The sequence below is a fragment of the Coregonus lavaretus genome, assembly GCF_964263955.1.
Source record: "Coregonus lavaretus genome assembly, chromosome: 28".
In the NCBI taxonomy this organism is placed as follows: Eukaryota; Metazoa; Chordata; class Actinopteri; order Salmoniformes; family Salmonidae; genus Coregonus; species Coregonus lavaretus.
The window spans coordinates 31,705,389-31,726,482 of NC_140015.1; the positions used below are offsets into that span (position 1 = coordinate 31,705,389).

The window sequence follows — 21,094 nt, forward strand, 5'->3', positions numbered from 1 at the left end:
TTGTGTCCAGTTTTGTTTCCGTCAGTGTGTGTTCCATAATGCTTTGTAAATGAGTGAATGATTTCCACTATTCAACCAGTACAACCAAATTATAACTTCAAGAACATCAGGAGGGTGTTATAAAGCTAAACAGGACCAGTGTTTGCCTAATCAGATGTCTTTCAGCCCTGCCATCCCATTCCCACCACTAAGGGTCACTAGAAAGCTGCCTCGTGTAGCCTCACCTCCAGAATTCTAGATTTACTAGTGCCTGCATGGCTACATGAGACTACCTCAACTGTAGTTGTATCAGCATGTAGACAACCATATAAACACATTAACAAAATGTCTATCAAAGAGTTAGTAAACAACTTATAGCCTTTCAATGTGCTTTCACCACAGTCTATTACAATGTAGGTTAAATGTGACATGACCACAGTCTGCTTTCAGGAACATGAATTTACTGTGGTCCTTCATTTGTGTGTGTATAAGTATTACAGTGAGGTCTCAGGTCTCAATTCTTGTCTCCTTTCTTGTCACACCAAAAGGGGACAGGAAGCTGAACCTGAGCTCTTCTGAGCAGTGCTTGCCACAAAGACCATGTGACAGACCAGGGGTGTATTCACTAGGAACCAAACGGAAGCAAACAGGATGAAATGCGGAGGGACCTACCTAAATTTGTCCAATTGAAGAAAAACAAATAGTTAAAACGTTTTCTGTTGCACTAATGAATACACCCCAGACACTGTTATGGAAAGTACATACTTTCGAAACATCACAATAGCAGTCCTCATACCCTGCTCAAACGGAAACTAGTTTGTTTTCTCCACTGAAATGTACAAAGGCAAGTGTCTGACAATGTGAAGAGAAAAAAAGGCAAGGGTGTGACAACGTGACAATTTTAAAAATTCTTAATTTATTTTATATCTTTAAAATTAAAAACATTTGAAGTGCATTCTACAACCTCCCAAAGGCACAGTCATACTTGTAGTTGACCAAATTCATAAAACACTGCCACACAATACCGTTTTTGTTTTTAGAAATAAGAAACTGAACACTATAAAAATGACAAAACATTTTTGTCTGGAAAAGAATGGCCATCGTGTATAGGGAGATCCGCAGGACATCGGAGTGATATGTCAACAGCTGTGGTAGCAGCAGACGCCCCAGAGGGTAAAACATGCTGGTTTAGAGGTCCACGCTGCGTGCTCAAGACATGCATTGCAGCCTTTGAAAACTTTCTTGTGACACTTAAATGTAATGAAATGTTCAAACAATACATGTTCAACAACTGAACCGATAATGGTGGACAATGTTCTAAGAAAATGGCTTTAACAAAAAACAGCAGAAAAACATTGGCAGGAAGGAAGGAAACGAGTGAGACATGTAGAGGAAGATAAGGTGACTGTGGTTCTCCTGTCTCGTTTCACATCGAGCCTGATCCCAGATCTGTTTGTGCTGGGACCAGGCTAAACCCATACAGCAATGACACCGACTGTAAGGTCTTTCTCAGAGTACCTTACACCTGTTCCCTGCGATTCCATCAGACACAGATATACAGTACTGTACATGGAAGAGATCTATAGGGATCTCGAAGTGGAGACGGTCTGTGATAAATAGGCAGAACTGTTATATTCTAGCCTGGTCCCAGATTGGTTTGTGCTGTCTCACCAACTTCTATGGTCATTGTCACACCAGGAGTTGGCAAGATAGTACAAACAGATATGGGACCAGGCTACTGATATCTGACCATCTAAAGGACAGTCATTGACGGTGACTGGGCAAACGAAGCAGGACCCTAGGCCTGTGTATGTATGGAGAGCTCACTTGAGGAGAACTGAAATCAAACGTACACAATCAATAACGAATCTCAGTAAATACACATACACACAAAATATACCTAGTGTGTGACAGACTGACTCCACATCACCAGACAAAGGAAGGTTCACTTTGTGACAATGAAAAGGAAATAGAGTGACACACATATATATAATTATATTATCAATATTATCACATCTTAACTCAGTCCAGCACAGTCCTTCTTGGAACATGTAAACAAACAAACAAAGTAATTATTTGAAATCAGCAATGTTTGGCACAGAAAAGAAAAAGACAAACAAACATAAAAAATTAAATAAGGCTGGAGCAATGACGTGTGGACAACAAGAGGCCACAAAGGTCTCAACAGAAACCAATAAAACAGATGGCAATGAAGCACTTGAACACACAAACAGGAATATATATTGAACTGAGCCCTTTACAGAACTGCACATTCAGCAGAGGCAGAGGGACACTGCAGGTGAGAGAAATTATGGGACTACTTTTCCACATCCATGGGGTTGACATGGAAACGCCTTTAAACCAGGGTTTTATCTTTTGTGTGTGAGTGGTTGTGACAGGAACCCCCAAAACCCTGACACTCTTTTTCAGGAAAACAGCAAATAAAAAATTCGCCCCAAATGATTTTGAATGCTTTTGAAAATATCCACCAAATATACAGTCAACACTTCTTCTGAAGCACAGACTCAACTATCGTACAACCAGACACACGTTACAAGACACACACACACGATCACAAAAATCAACGCATGTTCATTCTCACACTACAAATATAGCACAGCAGTAGGACTCCAGTGCACACACACACACACACGGCATCAAAAACACACACACACACAACAACTCCCTTTACAGTCTATCTGCTGTCACCCACAGGCCCCATCTCCTTCTGATTGGCTCTTGGGCTTTGATTGACAGCTAAATGGACCACCTAGAACTGCAGAATCGTAAGCAGCCATTTCCTCTTTCATCCTATTCCTCCCTCCGTTCCTCCCTATACTGAAGGGTTGGGTAAGGGAGGATGAACTGTTAACAGTCATATCTTCAGGACCACCTTGGTACAGCAGACAGTTGTTGGAAGGGTAGCCCAGGTTGGCATGTACATTGCGCTGCCCTGTTTGGCATTCAGTGACACCAATACAGAGAAACATGGGAGGTCCTTGTTCAACACACAGATCCATCCAAGTGACAACAAACACTTTCTCTTCAGTCCTTGGGTCGGGTGTGTGTGTGTGTAAGTTCACCCTGTGGCCTTTGTCCAGCAACGCTGGACCGATGATTGTGTGCCCATCCATGCATGTGTGGTATCTGTGCTTACAGCAGATTTGTGCCATACAGACCTTATTGGGACTGTGTGTGTGTGTGTGTACATTATCTACACTCAAATGTGTGTAGAAACTGTACATTAGAGGTTGACACGGGAACAGGTCTGTCAGGAATGGGAGTCAAGTTCTAGAGTCATGTTCGGGACAGGACAGGATCGACAATCCACAGGAACAGGAATGAATTTTCACTCCTGTGTCAACCTCTAGTGTACATATTAGTGTATCTTGGTGTATGTGTGTATACAAATGTGTATCAATCAATGTGTTCATGTGTGTACGTCTGTGAATGGATGTGTGTTTGTGCATGTGTGTATCAGTGTGTGTGTGATCAGTCCTGGCCCGTGGTGAAGAGTACTCTCTGGTCGGTTCTAGCCAGCTTGGTAGGCGGCTCCAGAGACTCCTCCCCCAGCCCCGCCCCGTCAGAGGGCAGAGACAGCTCCTGACACTCGTCATCGCTCTCCTCTTCCTCCTCCTCTTCCTCTTCTGGAAGACAGACACAAGTGGGAGGAGGGTTAATATCAGAAACCATGGTTATGGGAATAGATTGCCCAATCCCAAATCAGTCCCTAACCCCTATGCTCTCAGATCTCCACAAATGCGTAAGGGGTAGGGATTGATTTGGGATTGGGCAATCCTCAATAAGTAGCTTTATGTCTGGCTGCATGTGCTTTGTATCAAACAACGTGGACGGTAGTTACCTTTGTCTGGATCCAGTGGGTTCAAACTCCTGCCAAGACTGGCGAACTGAGAGACACAGGAAATGAGTTAGTGTCTAATGGTAACAATTGAACAATGGTAACTAATATCAACAGCACATTAGCTTTTTTGGCTTGGACCACTGTGTGTGTGTGTGCGCGTGTGTATGTGTGTGTGTGTGCGCATGTGTATATATGTGTGTGTACCTCTCCCATGACAGCGATGGGTGTCTCTCCTTTAGCCTGGGCCACTCTGTGTTCTATCAGGTAGTACATGTACTCATCATATAGCAGTCTGATCAGGTGGAAGGATCCGAAGCTGGCAGCACTACGCAGAGTCAAGTCTCTAATCACCATGGAACTGGATGGAGAGGAGGAGGAGGAGTTTGGCATGGATAAAACAAATCTGGATTTCCTGACTAACAAGGAAAAAAACATCTCTGAGCAGTAGGGTTGTAAAATTCCAGGACCTTTCCCAAATTTCCCAGTTTTCCAGACATCCCAGTTGGAGGATTCCCTCCCTGCTTATTCACATTTTGATTCTAGTTGGTAATACTCCAATCGTGATTTCTGGAAAACCTGGGAAAATGTGTGAAATTACAAGAAATGTTCAACCGTATTTAGCAGTCATGGGACTAGATGAGACTAATACCATTCTCACCTGTAGAAGGACCACTTGAGCAAGAAGAGCTTGGCGGCCTTGGGGAAGGCGGCGCTGGCATGGTAGGGCTTTAGGACCTGGGAGACCACCCCGTCCAGCCAGGCAGCCCACTGCTCCAGAGAGTTCTGCTGCTGCAGGGTCAGCTTGAAGTCCTGCTCCAACTGCTGCACCACACGGTCCTCACAGCGACACACCCACGACGCCTGCTCCTGTATGGAGAGAGAGGGAAGGAGAGGGCGAGAGCGAGAGAAAGGGGAGGAGGGGGAGAGGGAGAGAGAGGGGAAGAGGAAAGAGAGAGAGGAGGGGGAGAGAGAGGAGGGGGAGAGAGAGAAAGAGGGGAGGAAGAGGAGAGAAAGAAAGAGAGAGAGTCTCTTATATTATTGTCACTTCACAATTGTAAAATATAATAGTTGAATGACAAGGTAACATAGGCCACCTGTGTTATGTCAGCACGACAACAACAACAGCAGCACACACAGAGCTTTAGGACACTATACTACATCTACCAAACAAACACTACAGTGATCACCATCAGTGCTGGTCTGCATCATATGAATATAATGACATGTCTATGGTCTGGATAGTGTCTGACTGTCACTTTACACTGTAACCAGAGGTGAGAGGTCAGACGGACCTGAACGTTGGCGAAGTCGACACGGTTGAGGTCGCTGAGCATCTGGTTTATCTGAGCTGTGTTCTGTAGCACGGCCCTGGCTGCCTGGGCCAGGTGGTTCAGAGAGGTGTACCTGCGCAGCGTCTGGGCAAACGAACTGGCCGACGTCACCTGGAGGACGAGAGGAGGAAGTAAGAAAAGAGAGCGTGACCTCACCAAGGACACACCGCAGAAACCAACACATGCTGCCCAACACACATGCAAGCAGACACACACCTTGATGCGGACCATCTCTTCTGGGATGTTCATCATAGCGTTGGTCAACCAGCTCTCCAGACTCTTGGCAAAGTTGCGGATGGCTTGAGTTAAGGCACCTGTGGACAGGAGAGAGAGAGGGGTTGAAACAGGTCTGAACTGAATGTGCTCTCCTATGTGGTGGTGAGCAGTATGTCCTTGAACTCAAACCTGCTTTGATAGTTGAGGATCTCTGACACTGTGTTTTATTGTGTTATGTAGATAAATTAGTGTAATTTAGTGCTATGTTGTGTCAGATAGTATAATGTAGTGCAGCATAATGCCATGTCATGTGTACTTTAATATAGTGTAATGTTGTGCTATGTAGTGTTATACAGTGCTTTCAGAAAGTATTCACACCCCTTATTTTTCCACATTTTGTTGTGTAAAAAGTGGGATTAAAATGGATTTAATTGTCAGTTTTTGTCAACGATCTACACAAAATGCTATGCAATGTCAAAGTGGAAGAAAAATTCTAACATTTGTAAAAAACAAATCATCAAAAATAAAACACTAATATATCTTGATTAGATGCTGTAAGTATTCAACCCCCTGAGTCAATACATGTTAGAATCACCTTTGGCAGTGATTACAGCTGTGAGTCTTTCTGGGTAAGTCTCTAAGAGCTTTCTACACCTGGATTGTGCAACATTGCCCATTATTATTTTCAAAATTCTTCAAGCTCTGTCAAATTGGTTGTTGATCATTGCTAGACAACCATTTTCAGGTCTTGCCATATATTTTCAAACAGATTTACAGTAAGTCAAACTGTAACTCAGACACTCAGGAACATTCACTGTCTTCTTGGTAAGCAACTTCAGTGTAGATTTGGCCTTGTGTTTTAGGTTATTGTCCTGCTGAAAGGTGAATTCAACTCCCAGTGTCTGGTGGAAAGCAGAATGTACCAGGTTTCTCTCTAGGATTTTGCCTGTGCTTAGCTCCATTCTGTTTCTTTTTTTATACTGAAAAACTCCCCAGTCCTTAACGATTACAAGCATACCCATAACATGATGCAGCCACCACTATGCTTGAAAATATGGAGAGTGGTACTCAGTAATGTTTTGTGTTGGATTTGCCCCAAACATAACACTTTGTATTCAGGACAAGAAATTGAATTGCTTTGCCACATTTTTAATGCAGTATTACGTTAGTGCCTTGTTGCAAACTGGATGCATGTTTTGGAATATTTGTATTCTGTACAGGCTTCCTTCTTTTCACTCTGTCAATTAGGTTAGTGGAGTAACTACAATGTTGTTGATCCATCCTCTGTTTTCTCCTAATCACAGCCATTAAACTCTGTAACTGTTTTAAAGTCACCATTGGCCTCATGGTGAAATCCCGAGCGGTTTCTTTCCTCTCCAGCAACTGAGTTAGGAAGGACGCCTGTAACTTTGTAGTAACTGGGTGTATTGATACACCATTCAAAGTGTAATTAATAACTCAAAGGGATATTCAATGTCTGTATTTTTTTTTTTACCCATCTACCAATAGGTGCCCTTTTTTTGCGAGGCACTGGAAAACCTCCTTGGTCTTTATGGTTGAATCTGTGTTTGAAATTCACTCCTCGACTGAGGGACCTTACAGATAATTGTATGTGTGGGGTACAGAGATGAGGTGATCATTCAAAAATCATGTTAAACACTATTATTGAACACAGAGTGAGTGTTTGCAACTTATTATGTGAGTTGTTAAGTACATTTTTACTCCTGAACTTGTTTAGGCTTGCCATAACAAAGGGGTTGAATACTTATTGACTGAAGACATTCCAGCTTTTCATTTTGAATGAATTTGTAAACATTTCTAAATACATAATTCCAATTTGACATTATGGGGTATTGTGTCTAAGCCAGTGACAAAAAATCTAAAATGTAATCAATTTCAAATTCAGGCTGTAACACAACAAAATGTGGAAAAAGTAAAGAGGTGTGAATACTTTCTGAAGGCACTCTATACTGCTATGTAGTTTTATCAGTATTATGTAGTGTTATGTAGTGCGCTATAACTCACTGGGGATGGGCCGCAGCACATCGGGGATGAGGATCTCCACCAGGCCCTGGTACAGGGTGTTGTCACAGTCGCGGCTCCAGCGGAGCACAGGGTCGTACTTACACAGGATCACTAGACACTCCTTGGGCAGGCGCTTCTCAGACTCATCATGTCTGTTACAACAATACAGATACATTAGAAAATGACACAGGCGTCTCTAAAAAATGACTTGATATCAAAAAATGACAACTGCTTTAGTAGCATATTGAAGTCCCAGGACAAGACTTACACAGCCAGTGTGCCAGTGTCTCCACTCTGGCTCTCTTCGAACCTCCAGAAGGTCTTCCACAGGGTCTCCACCAGGGTGAACTGCAGGTTGATCGTCACGTCCAGAATAGCCTGTAAACAAAGAGGGAACACCAGCAGCATCAGTATCAACTAGCTTAGCTCCTCCCTTTATGCAAAGGATGCATAGGACAGCTGGACAGACAGAAACAACAGTGAGACGTACAGATTACATGTACATAACAGGACTATACAACAACTGATTAATGAACAATGAGACATACACCAGGGGTAGGCCTCTGTACAGACAGACAGGGGTAAACCTCTGTACAGACAGACACGGGTAGGCCTCTGTACAGACAGACAGGGGTAGGCCTCTGTACAGACAGACAGGGGTAGGCCTCTGTACAGACAGACAGGGGTAGGCCTCTGTACAGACAGACAGGGGTAGGCCTCTGTACAGACAGACAGGGGTAGGCCTCTGTACAGACAGACAGGGGTAGACCTCGGTGCAGACAGACATACAGACACGGATAGGCCTCTGTACAGACAGACAGGGGTAGGCCTCTGTACAGACAGACAGGGGTAGACCTCCGTGCAGACAGACAGGGGTAGGCCTCTGTACAGACAGACAGGGGTAGACCTCCGTGCAGACAGACAGGGGTAGACCTCGGTGCAGACAGACATACAGACAGGGGTAGGCCTCTATGTAGACAGACAGGGAGACAGGGGTAGGCCTCGGTGTAGACAGAAATACAGACAGAAGTAGGCCTCTTTGCCGACAGACAGACACACAGTAACATACTGTACATATAAACAATCAGTGTGACATACAGACAGGCACCTCACAGTGTTCCCGATACAGCAGCTGGAAGCTCTTGATGTGCTCCAGTTCTATGCCCTCCGGTAGGGCCTTCCCCTGCAGGTCAAGGTCAGGGAACTCTGGGAGGGTCCGGGACGCGTCTGAATGGGGACAGAAGACAATATGAATTGTGTATTTACACAAGCCAGATACTGTAAATGTCTGACCTGTTTTTAGCACAGTCTGTAACCTACTGAAATTAATTTGTAAGTTTTTAGTAAATGTCCAGGTTCAATATTGTCCATTCCGTTAACCAGTCAGTCTGTAACTCTGAGATTCGTATTTTTGTATCTCTCTACTGTACTTGATAAAATATGGTAAAATGTTATTATATAGTATGTACATTGTAATCCCTCTTCTGTTTCTTTGGGGATCATTTAAACAAGCACTAAGTGAAGTAGTTACTCATTGACTCCAGTCCTTATTGTTATCACATGATGTAAACACCAGGACGGTACAATAAGGTGTTACCCCAAATAACCCTAGTGTTGACAGACCTGACACCCCCCACCCCCTCACCCAGGAACTGCTGGTACTGCTGCACTTGGGCGCTGATGTCAGAGAGCCCCGCCCCCTGCTGCTGTTGCTGCTGTTGGCCCGAGCCTGCTGCCATGCCATTGGTCATCCCCTCCACCTTCTGCACCGGCTTCAACCTAGGGAGGCGGAGTTAATTATAAAAACAATAAAGTTCCTTTATACAGCAGAGGCTTCAATGAGAGAGATAAAACAAAATGACACAATAAGTTATAGGAATAAGGCCAGAAATACAGAAATGAAATGAGAGAAAGGGAGACAGAGAGAGTGAGAGGGGAGGAAAGAGAGAGAGAGTGAGAGGGGAGGAAAGAGAGACAGAGAGAGAGAGAGAGAGAGAGAGTGAGAGGGTAGGAAAGAGAGACAGAGAGAGAGTGAGAGAGAGAGTGAGAGGGTAGGAAAGAGAGACAGAGAGAGAGAGAGAGAGAGAGTGAGAGGGGAGGAAAGAGAGAGAGAGTGAGAGGGTAGGAAAGAGAGACAGAGAGAGAGAGAGAGAGAGAGTGAGAGGGTAGGAAAGAGAGACAGAGAGAGAGAGAGAGAGAGAGAGTGAGAGGGTAGGAAAGAGAGACAGAGAGAGAGAGAGAGAGAGAGTGAGAGGGTAGGAAAGAGAGACAGAGAGAGAGTGAGAGAGAGAGAGTGAGAGGGTAGGAAAGAGAGACAGAGAGACAGAGAGAGAGTGAGAGTGAGAGGGTAGGAAAGAGAGCAACTGTTAGAGTGCTAGAGGGGGACAGCGATTGAGAGGCACTGTGGGAGTGAAAGAAGAGAGAGAGAGAGAGACTCAGAGAGAGCAAGTGAGACAGAGAGGTTGATAGCCCACCTCTGTTTCTGAGAAAAGGGCTGCTGTCTCATGGCCAGATGCTGCTGGTCCTCCATCAGTCTGATCAGAGAGGAGCAGGCCTTGATCCTCAGGCCGTAATAGTGGTACTTGGAGTTCCCCCTGGAACACACACACAACTCAGCCTCTGATTCAGCCTATGCTTTTGGGGGCATCACTGTGTGTGTGTGTGTGTGTGTGTGTGTGTGTGTGTGTGTGTGTGCGCCTACCGACACGTGTGTGTCTACATGCATGTGCCTGTGTGCGTTTGCATGGATATGTTAATCTGTGTGTATTTGTTTGTGTGTGTGCTTCTGTGTGTCTGTATGACATAACCCCTCTCACCGGGTGCCCAGGCGGCGCGTGCGTAGCCCCATGAACACAGATCTGATCAGCTTCCCAAAGGAGGCAGCGTTGACGGGCTCCAGCTTCTGCTCCTGGCAGTGCAGCAGGTAGTGGCAGTAGAGGGTGGAGCGAGGCAGACTGACCCCTTCAGCTGTCTCATAGTTATCTAGCAGCCACTGCACCTGGCAGAGAGGGAGACACAGAGAGAGAGGAGAGATGGATGGGTTAGTCAACAAACACACACTATTCATATTTACAAATATAAATAGTGATGGGATGCTTGCCATACAGACAGTTTACAATAGGAGGAATTTGAATAAGAATACAGAGTCGACTTATTTCAATCAAAGTTGCTCTTCCATAAGATGCACTGCTATAACATGAAAACATGATGAAGCCATGTCCCCAACAGTCTAGTACTGAGACTAGCAGAACAGCCATGTCCCTCCAACAGTCTAGTACTGAGACTAGCAGAACAGCCATGTCCCTCCAACAGTCTAGTACTGAGACTAGCAGAACAGCCATGTCCCTCCAACAGTCTAGTACTGAGACTAGCAGAACAGCCATGTCCCTCCAACAGTCTAGTACTGAGACTAGCAGAACACTGATAGGTGTGTGTGTAAGAGAATAGTGTTGAGATTGGCATCTCTGCATACCTTTTTGTCTGCTGACGGTACGCCGCTACCCTCCTCGCCCTCTGTTATACTAACGGTGGCAGGAGAGGAGCGGGCGTTGTGGGAGGAGTAGCCCCCCTGACTGTTGCCGCCCAGCATGTACCCCCCCTGGATCACATAGCTGCCCCCGCTGCCATTAGCCCCCGCCCCTTCCCCAGCCCCATTGGCTGTTCCCCCTGTCGCCACCACTGTCGCCCCGCCCCCAGCGGCAGCTGCCGGATTGGCCACGATCTGGCCTGTGCCAGCCACGTACATAGACACACCACCGGCAGAGCCCGTTGTCACGGAGACGGTCAGGGGTGTGCCGGTGGTGGTGACCTGTGAGCCAGAGGTGGGAGGGGCTTCGTAGTAAGGGGCAGCGGTGGTCTGGGTGTACAGAGGGGTGTCTGTGTAGGTGAAGCTGCCTGAACGACTGGAAAGAGGGAGGGTGAGGGGGGAGGGAGGGAGGAAGGGAGCAGGGGAGGAGAGAGGGAGAGTTAGTTTCAAATTCGGTAGTTTAACTGTTGTCTTGAAAGCTAAACCACTGCATCACAAAAATAGCAGTCCCAGATCTGTCTGTGCTGTCTGGCCAACTCCACTGTCTAGTTTTAGAAGTTGAGGTGATCAAGCTAGCTAGTTAGCAACAGTTAACAAACTATATAAGCAGTAGCATAGCATTATATCAATATAGACAGGTAGTGTTCAGAGAGAGTAGTGGAGAGGAAAGCTTACATGGTGCTGGTGGTGTAGTTGTTGTCTCCCCCTTCAACATACTGCACCTGGTTGGTGTACACATGCTGCACTGGCACCTGCTGGAGCTGCTGCTGCACCTGGGACACACACACACACACACGCAGGCATGAGTATACACACAGAGTCGGTCAAAACACTAATCTACTCCACCTCCTCCAATTTCCTTTGAAGTGTGTCCAAATATTTAAACCGTAGTCAATCATGAGGGATACCACATCAATCACAGGCTCATTCACTTCAATAGGAAAATGACCTTGACTTGCAAGCTGCTCCTCTTCCCCTTCACATCGCTCTTTCCTACCTACTGTGTTGTCTCTGCCTTATTCCCACTACACTCTGTTACCCACTGATAGCCTCCCTAGGATCCCTACATAGAGGCAAATCCTAACTTCCATTTAAAGCTGCAATATGTAATTTTTGGGGTGACTCGATTACATTCACATATAAATGTGTGTTATGGATCTGCCATTCTCATTGAAAGCAAGTCTAAGAAGCGGTAAATCTGTTCTATGTATTTCTCTGCTACCCGTTCTTAAGTTTCGTTTTTTGCGTCTTTTACTAGGTTTTGTACACCAGCTTCAGCTGAAAATAAAATATTTTTGGTTATGGAAAATATATTTCACAGTGGTTTAGATGGGCTCCCGAGTGGCGCAGCGGTCTAAGGCACTGCATCTCCGTCACTACAGACCCTGGTTTGATTCCAGGCTGTATCACAACCGGCCGTGATTGGGAGTCCCATAGGGTGGCGCACAATTGGCCCAGCATCGTCCGGTGTAGGCCGTCATTGTAAATAAGAATTTGTTCTTAACTAACTTGCCTAGTTAAATAAAGGTTAATAAAAATAAAATGTAAAAAAAATATGAATTTCTACACTATACTTGCTTGTTTTGTCACATAAACTGAAATTAGGTGAACTATTAGAATTTTAGCAACCAGGAAATGGCGGAGCGATTTCTGCATAGTGCATCTTTAAGTTAAAACTGCACTTAGTTGGGCACTGATCAATGGGAGACTAAGCCAGAAATTCTACCTAATTGACCTACTCTGAGGGCAGAGGCTGCGTCAAACAGGAGTGGTTGTCCTTGGGCTGTGGTGACCGCGGGGTAGCCTCCCATCTCCATCCCCTCCCAGCCCAGTGAGAGCACCGACAGGGGCAAGGCGAAGGGAGGGAAGGCCAGGGGAAGGGAGAGGGGGATGTAGGAGGGGTACTCCTGGAGGCTGTGTCCGTCTGTCTGCATGTCTGTGTGTCTGTCTGACGGCACCCATGCAAAGTACTGTGTGTCTGTCCTGCTCTGCTCTGCTGTTGTCCACTCCTCCTCTACCTCTCGGTCTCTCCCTACGTCTGCCTCATCCCTCTCACTCTGTTTGCTATGCGAACTCTGGAACCAACCAACCAGGAGGGAAATGTTGTGAGGTTTATCTAGCTCAGCAGGATCAAAGGAATACATAATACAATGCAACACAGTGTGTGGTTATTGAATTATAGATAATATCTTTAGCTCAAAGGATGGTTATGTGTGTGTGTTTATGTCTTGTGCATGTGTGTGTTATGCCTTTTTGAGAGCGAGTGTGTGTGTGTGTGTGCATCTTACCTCCTGAGTGAGGTGGACAGGCTGCAGGTTGGTGACACTCAGCTGGGTGGTGCCCTGTTCAGTCTTGGCTGTGATCTGGGAAGTTGCCTGCACCACTGACCTCTAAGGACAGGAAAAACAACACAGATAGATTCACACAGTGTGTAGCTAAGACAATAGCGTCTGGTAGCAAAGATAATAGCCCTGTTACATCAGCCCAAACTGGGTGTGACGAGAACTGAAAATGTTTCCTCATGCTTCCCATGTCCTGACTTGTCCAACACATACTCCACACCGTACTACTATGGCTGACCCTGTAAAACAACACATTTCACTGCACCTGTATGTGACAATAAAACATCTGGTTACTGTTTTGCTATCTGAGAGCAGTTAGACGCCATAGGCTAGAGAGACTAGTATTTTGAGCTATTTCCGGCCAAGTTCTCTCAGGGAACAGCAAATGGTAGTTTCGATAAACTTTTTCATCACTTCTTGGTTTGCCCAGAGGTTGTTGCTGTAAAACCAACAACTGCTGAGACTATCAAGTCATGTTCTTCATCACTTCTCATTTCCCACATAATAGTGCACCAATGCTGTACACCAAATATCAAAGGGACGCATAAATACTTTATGTCAGCGCTATTTTGGCAGAACCAAGTCTTATGAGTTGTGAATAATAAACTGTTTTTTTCAGTGTGGTTTCAAGTGAGTAATTGTTGCAATATCATGTGTCTACCAGGATCATGTTCATTAGGGCATGAAACAGAAAAAAAGTCCAGATAGTCACCTCCCTGTTTTAATCAGTTTTCTTCTGTTTGGTACCTAATGAACATGACCCAGGTGTGAATGAGGGAGGGGAAGGGACCTCTACCTGCTGTGCTGCTTGCACCTGCTGCACCACCTGTGTGGGAACCCCAGTCTGCTGTACCACAGCTGCAGGAGAGCTGGAGTCAGACACAGAGTCACTTGAATGGAGAGAGCCCTCTGTGGAGAAAGAGAGAGAGAGAGAGAGAGAGAGAGAGAGAAAGGGAGGGAGAGAGAGAGCGCGAGAGAGAGAGAGAGAGAAAGGGAGAGAGAGAGAGAGCGCGAGAGAGAGAGAGAAAGGGAGAGAGTGTGAGGGAGAGTGTGAGGGAGGGAGAGAGAGAAAGGGAGAGAGAGAGAGAGAGAGAGAGAAAGGGAGAGAGAGAGTTGTTCATATGAAACTGTTACTTCACTCTGAGCCACCACACCCACATATTACAGTACACAACCTCTTCATGATAAGCAAGAGCACAGGGAGAGAGTTCACAGCAGTCATCGACATTCTACTCATTGCAGGTTTTTAGTCTCATTTGGAAGAAACTGTGAATCAGAACATCTCTCTTAAGATCTAGAACAGAGCTTGTAAGCTGTGAGACTTGTTACTTCCTCTCTCTCAGTCCCATCTAGGAACGTGACACCAATGATTCTGATTCTAAAGTGTAATTTACAATAAATGCACATGCCTCTTTATTTTTATCATTCATATTTTCTATAAAGCATATCGTACCTATTCTTAGCTAAAGTTGTCAGGTTTCTGAATGAAATGCAGCAATAATGTGGCCTGGTCCCAGATGTGTTTGTGCTTGCTTGCTTCTGCGTGACAATGACCATAGGAGTTAGTAGGACAGCACAAACAGATCTGGGACCAGGCTAGTGTCGGTCATGACTTCAAATAAATAAGGTCTACAGTCAGTAGCATGTGATGTGACGCTGAGCCCGGCTCACCTGTGACGGTGACTACGATGTACTGGGGGATGTTCTGGGCGTTGTTGGCCTGTGACGAGGAACCCTGGATCTCAGCCGTCACATACTGGGTCTGGGGGGGAGGACCCTGTGTGGGTGCCACCTGGACAACTGATACAGACATTAGGGTTTATTTATTGCATGATACGCATTGTCATAAGCAGCTGAATTGATGCATACCTGTAAGACATGACTCAAAATGATGTAACAGTACATAAATGTATCAATGAAACTATAGAAATCTGTATTTATACATCGCAATCAATAAATGTATTACAATCAAATGAAAAATTATACTGGCAGAAATAATACCTGCTGTCTTCTGTGCCGCTGTGGGAGTGGCTTGTGCAGGAGGTGTGGTTTGTCCTGCTGCGGCTGCAGCGGTGGGAGGATCCACCACCGTGGTCTGAAGCTCGGCCAGGAACTGCTGCGTAGGAGCTACCACCGTGTGTGGGGCAGCGGAGGCTGAGGTGGAGGACTGTCCGGCCACCGTCACACTCCCACCTGCTGCCCCTTGGGGCTGGGTCGTCACGGGCTGCAACTCCTCCACGTAGCCTGTCGTGGCCATCACGAGAACTGGGACTCAGACACTGAATATGTGAAAAATAAAATGCAATCTTGTTAGCTAAGAGATCTAGCTGAAGTCTGGGTGCCACTCTGTTTCTGCTCTCTTGCCAATTCCTGACGGAATCGTCATGTTTGGCTTGAGACGGAATCGTCATGTTTGGCTTGAGACGGAATCGTCATGTTTGGCTTGAGACGGAATCGTCATGTTTGGCTTGAGACGGAATCGTCATGTTTGGCTTGAGACGGAATCGTCATGTTTGGCTTGAGACGGAATTGTCATGTTTGGCTTGAGACGGAATCGTCATGTTTGGCTTGACAATGACAGCAATGTTGATGGCAAGAGCACAAACAGATCGGGGTCCAGGCTAATCTACACAGAACAAAAATAAACGCAACATGCAACAATTTCAGTTCATATAAGGAAATGAATTAGGCCCTGATCTATGGATTTCACATGACTGGGAATACAGATATGCATCTGTTGGTCACAGATATCTTTTTAAAAAGGTAGAGGCGTGGATCAGAAAACCAGTCAGTATTTGGTGTGACCACCATTTGCTTCACGAAGCGCGACACATCTCCTTCACATAAAGTTTATCAGGCTGTTGATTGTTGCCTGTGGAATGTTGTCCCACTCCTCTTCAATGGCTGTTCGAAGTTGCTGGATATTGGCGGGAACTGGAACACGCTGTCGTACACGTCAATCCAGAGCATCACAAACATGCTCAATGGATGACATGTCTGGTGAGTATGCAGGCCATGGAAGAACTGGGACATTTTCAGCTGCCAGGAATTGTGTACAGATCCTTGCGACATGGAGCCGCGCATCATCATGCTGAAACATGAGGTGATGGCGGCGGATGAATGGCACGACAATGGGCCTCAGGATCTCGTCACGGTATCTCTGTGCATTCAAAATGGCAATGATAAAATGCAATTGTGTTCGTTGTCTGTAGCTTATGCCCGCCCAAACCATAACCCCACTGCCACCATGGGGCACTCTGTTCACAACATTGACATCAGCAAACCGCTTGCCCACACGACGCCATACACGCTGTCTGCCATCTGCCCGGTACAGTTGAAACCAGGATTCATCCTTGAAGAGAACAATTCTCCAGCGTGTCAGTGACCATCGAAGGTGAGAATTTGCCCATGTTGGTTACGACGTCGGTCTGCAGTCTGGTCAAGACCCTGGTGAGGATGATGAGCACGCAGATGGGCTTCCCTGAGACGGTTTCTGACAGTTTGTGCAGAAACTCTTCGGTTGTTTAAACCCACAGTTTCATCAGCTGTCTGGGTGGCTGGTCTCAGACGATCCCGCAGGTGAAGAAGCCAGATGTGGAGATCCTAGGCTGGCGTGGTTACACATGGTCTGCGGTTGGGAGGCCGGTTGGACGTACTGACAAATTCTCGACATTAGAGGCGGCTTATGGTAGAGAAATGAACATTCAATTCTCTGGCAACAGCTCTGGTGGACATTCCTGCAGTCAGCATGCGAATTGCACGCTCCCTCAAAACATGGAGACATCTGTGGCATTGTGTTGTGTGATAATACTGCACATTTTAGAGTGGCCTTTCATTGTCCCCAGCACAATGTGCACCTGTGTAATGATCATGCTGTTTAATCAGCTTCTTGATATGCAACACATGTCAGGTGGATGGATTATCTTGGCAAAGGAGAAATGCTCACTAACAGGGATGTAAACAAATTTGGGCACATTTGAGAGAAATAAGCTTTTTGTGTGTAAGGAAAATTTCTGGGAACTTTTATTTCAGTTCATGAAACATGGGACCAACACTTTACATGTTGCGTTTATATTTTTGTTCAGTGTAGCTATAGATAGTAATTGTTAAATCGTTGCTTTATCTTTAATGGAGCCCTATCATCATCATCCAGACTGTTCCTTAATGTGATAATGATTGAGTCAGTAAGTCCAGATGGAACCCAGCAGGGGAGGTTTTACAGCTGTCCCAGAATCAGAATCACCTTTATTCGCCATGTACATTCGCACATACTCAGAATTGTACTTGGTGATATGGTGCTGCTAGTGATAGACAACATTTAGAGACAGAATACACAGTTTACATACATTATACACATTTTAAACAATTATACCTCAGTAATTCATGCATTGTAGCACTGCTTCTAATTAATTCCATAATTTCAATTGCTATACACATGGGGAACTTCTGTTACCTTACGCATATTCTGTCTGGCCCTAATAATGAGTCAATTCACTTACGACTGAGATTTCCCCTGCAAAGACTGTTATTGGTACAGCTAGAGAAGAGGTTTGGGGGAGGAGAAGGCTTGACGGGAAAGAAAGGCATGCATTTGGTGTCCCGTTACCTGTAATGCGATCACAGTCATCTCTAATGTGACTGCTGCTACTACAGTTGAAGTCGGAAGTTTACATACACTTCGGTTGGAGTCATTAAAACTCGTTTTTAAACCACTCCACAAATGTCTTGTTAACAAACTATAGTTTTGGCAAGTCGGTTAGGACATCTACTTTGTGCATGACACAAGTAATGTTTCCAACAATTGTTTACAGACAGATTATTTCACTTATAATTCCCTGTATCACAATTCCAGTGGGTCAGAAGTGTACATACACTAAGTTGACTGTGCCTTTATACAGCTTGGAAAAATCCAGGAATTGATGTCATGGCTTTAGAAGATTCTGATAGGCTAATTGACATCATTTGAGTCAATTGGAGGTGTACCTGTGGATGTATTTCAAGGCCTACCTACAAACTCAGTGACTCTTTGCTTGACATCATGGGAAAATCAAAAGAAATCAGACCCCAGAAAAAAAAATGGTAGACCTCCACAAGTCTGGTTCATCCTTGGGAGCAATTTCCAAACGCCTGAAGGTACCACGTTCATTTGTACAAACAATAATACGCAACTATAAACACCATGGGACCACGCAGCCGTCATACCGCTCAGGAAGGAGACGCGTTCTGTCTCCTAGAGATGAACGTACTTTGGTGCGGAAAGTGCAAATCAATCCCAGAACAACAGCAAAGGACCTTGTGAAGATGCTGGAGGAAACAGGTACAAAAGTATCTATATCCACAGTAAAATGAGTCCTATATCGACATAACCTGAAAGGCCGCTCAGCTAGAAAGAAGCCACTGCTCCAAAACCGCCATAAAAAAGCCAGACTACGGTTTGCAACTGCACATGGGGACAAAGATCGTACTTTTTGGAGAAATGTCCTCTGGTCTGATGAAACAAAAATAGAACTGTTTGGCCATAATGACAATCGTTATGTTTGGAGGAAAAAGGCGAAGGCTTGCAAGCCGAAGAACACCATCCCAACCGTGAAGCACGGGGGTGGCAGCATCATGCTGTGGGGGTGCTTTGCTGCAGGAGGGACTGGTGCACTTCACAAAATAGATGGCATCATCAGGAAGGAAAATTATGTGGATATATTGAAGCAACATGTCAAGACATCAGTCAGGAAGTTAAAGCTTGGTCGCAAATGGGTCTTCCAAATGGACAATGACCCCAAGCATACTCCCAAAGTTGTGACAAAATGGCTTAAGGACAACAAAGTCAAGGTATTGGAGTGGCCATCACAAAGCCCTGAACTCAATCCTATAGAAAATGTGTGGGCAGAACACAAAAAGCGTGTGCGAGCAAGGCCTACAAACCTGACTCAGTTACACCAGCTCTGTCAGGAGGAATGGGCCAAAATTCACCCAACTTATTGTGGGAAGCTCGTGGAAGGCTACCCGAAACGTTTGACCCAAGTTAAACAATTTAAAGGCAATGCTACCAAATACTAATTGAGTGTATGTAAACTTCTGACCCACCGGGAATGTGATGAAAGAAATAAAAGCTGAAATAAATCGTTCTCTCTACTATTATTCTGACATTTCACATTCTTAAAATAGAGTGGTGATCCTAACTGACCTAAAACAGGGAATTTTTACTAGGATTAAATGTCAGGAATTGTGAAAAACTGAGTTTAAATGTATTTGGCTAAGGTGTATGTAAACTTCCGACTTCAACTGTACAGGCCAGAATGCTTTTTTCACATTTACACTTTTAGTCATTTAGCAGACGCTCTTATCCAGAGCGACTTACAGTTAGTGAGTGCATACATTTTCATTCTGGCTCCCCGTGGGAAACGAACCCACAACCCTGGCGTTGCAAGCGCCATGCTCTACCAACTGAGCTACAGGGGACTTGCCTTGACATGTCTATTTCTCCCTAAAGTACCAAACCCTTCGCTCACTCTCTTTCTCTCATTTACAGAAGAGACACTGCTCTGTGGAATTTGTAACAGTATAGTAGGCTTACAGATGTGAAGCAAAATGTTTTCAAGAACACTCCCATTTTCACCACTTTTAGCCTATTCAATAGTATGGGTTTCACTGAGTAGCCAATACTCAGCAAATAACTATATATGACCTTTGCTGTTGCCAAAACGAGACGAAGATATACTTTTTTGGACAAAATGCAGTTTATATATATCCAGCTGAATGAGCTACTGTTTGGAATGAACGCAAATGCCTCTTTTGTTTCCCATATTTCAAGGTCCTTGCCACTGTACACCTGCATAATATAGTCAGTTGCGCCCCTCACTGACACGCCCCTCTTTACATCGCTTGCTTGACTTCACTTCCCAGTGCCACCTTTCTTGCCTTCGTGGCCTTTGCACGAGCTTGAGAACTAAAACCTCAGCGACTCAAACTAAACCCTCTGGCGCATAGCTGGCCGGCTATTTCTCTTTATTTACCAAATGACAATGCATCTTTACTTAGCTTTTGGTTTTCTATCCAAACTACTACCATCAGCTCGCACAGTGAGATTGGCTAGAAACTAGCTAGCTAACGTTGGCTAACTAGTCAACCTCTGTCTCAGCCAGGCAGAAGGACATTTTGCGTTGAAGCTGATTAGATAGGTAAAACTAGTACAATATTTGACACGCGGCACTGTGGTATTGCACGTAGGCTGCTATCTAACATTAGCTTCGACCTGGTCAGCAAGCTGCATGTCAACAGCTGAGCTAGCCTAGCTAGCTAACGGTCGTTAGCTTGTCTCGCGTATCTATAACACCCGCCATTTTGTACCCATATCGTGCATTTGACATCGCCATAACAACGGCCTGGGTATTAAAGCGTCATGTCAGGCATAATGTACTCAGACACCGCGTTTCAAGAGACACTACTGATGAGCCAACAAGCAAGTTAGCTAGCTAACGACGTTGGCAACCAGTTTGCTATAAATGGCTCCTGAAACAACAGGCAAAAAAAACAGCAGCATCCAACATAATGTTTCATTTGAAATGTTAGAAGCACACGTAAGCTATCTAATATGTTTAGAGTTTCACCTCTGATTCCGAGTGAATTTCCCACCGGTATTTTTGTTTTAATTTTTTTCAAGGATTCAGGCTGTTGTTGTTGATTCTCGTTGCTGGGTTCTTGTCGCCAGGGCTACCGTGGCTATGGCGCTTCGTCCTCACCGGGGCAACTGTTGCTACCCACCCGCTTTCTTCCCTCCCCCTCCTTCGCGCTGATTGGCAGACAACTCCCAACATGT

The 21,094-nt window shown here is 45.2% G+C and overlaps 1 protein-coding gene across 1 annotated transcript; it reads right to left on the reverse strand.

The window, feature by feature from the left end:
• Nucleotides 1-875: 875 nt before the first annotated feature.
• On the reverse strand, nt 876-21,094 carry LOC311104320 (MHC class II regulatory factor RFX1-like). Its single transcript, XM_084146135.1, has 19 exons — nt 20,886-21,094; nt 15,283-15,560; nt 14,953-15,081; nt 14,078-14,190; nt 13,228-13,329; nt 11,615-11,712; nt 10,886-11,315; nt 10,230-10,411; nt 9,888-10,007; nt 9,059-9,192; nt 8,522-8,640; nt 7,682-7,791; nt 7,414-7,565; nt 5,389-5,486; nt 5,134-5,283; nt 4,500-4,708; nt 4,046-4,199; nt 3,842-3,887; nt 876-3,626 (listed from the first exon to the last, which is right to left on the reverse strand). The coding sequence occupies exons 2-19, from the start codon at nt 15,536-15,538 to the stop codon at nt 3,472-3,474; spliced, it is 2,757 nt and encodes a 918-aa protein (XP_084002261.1). The 5' UTR covers nt 15,539-15,560; nt 20,886-21,094; the 3' UTR covers nt 876-3,471.

What these genes read in the sequence shown, in the direction of transcription:
- LOC311104320 (XM_084146135.1), bottom strand. Translation starts at nt 15,538, where the DNA reads ATGGCCACGACAGGCTACGTGGAGGAGTTGCAGCCCGTGACGACCCAG. An exon ending in AACTACACCACCAGCACCAT is followed by an intron (nt 11,316 to 11,614) that starts GTAAGCTTTCCT and finishes CCCTCTTTCCAG; the next exon opens with TCGTTCAGGCAGCTTCACCT. An exon ending in TGTATCGGGAACACTGTGAG is followed by an intron (nt 7,792 to 8,521) that starts GTGCCTGTCTGT and finishes CTTTGTTTACAG; the next exon opens with GCTATTCTGGACGTGACGAT.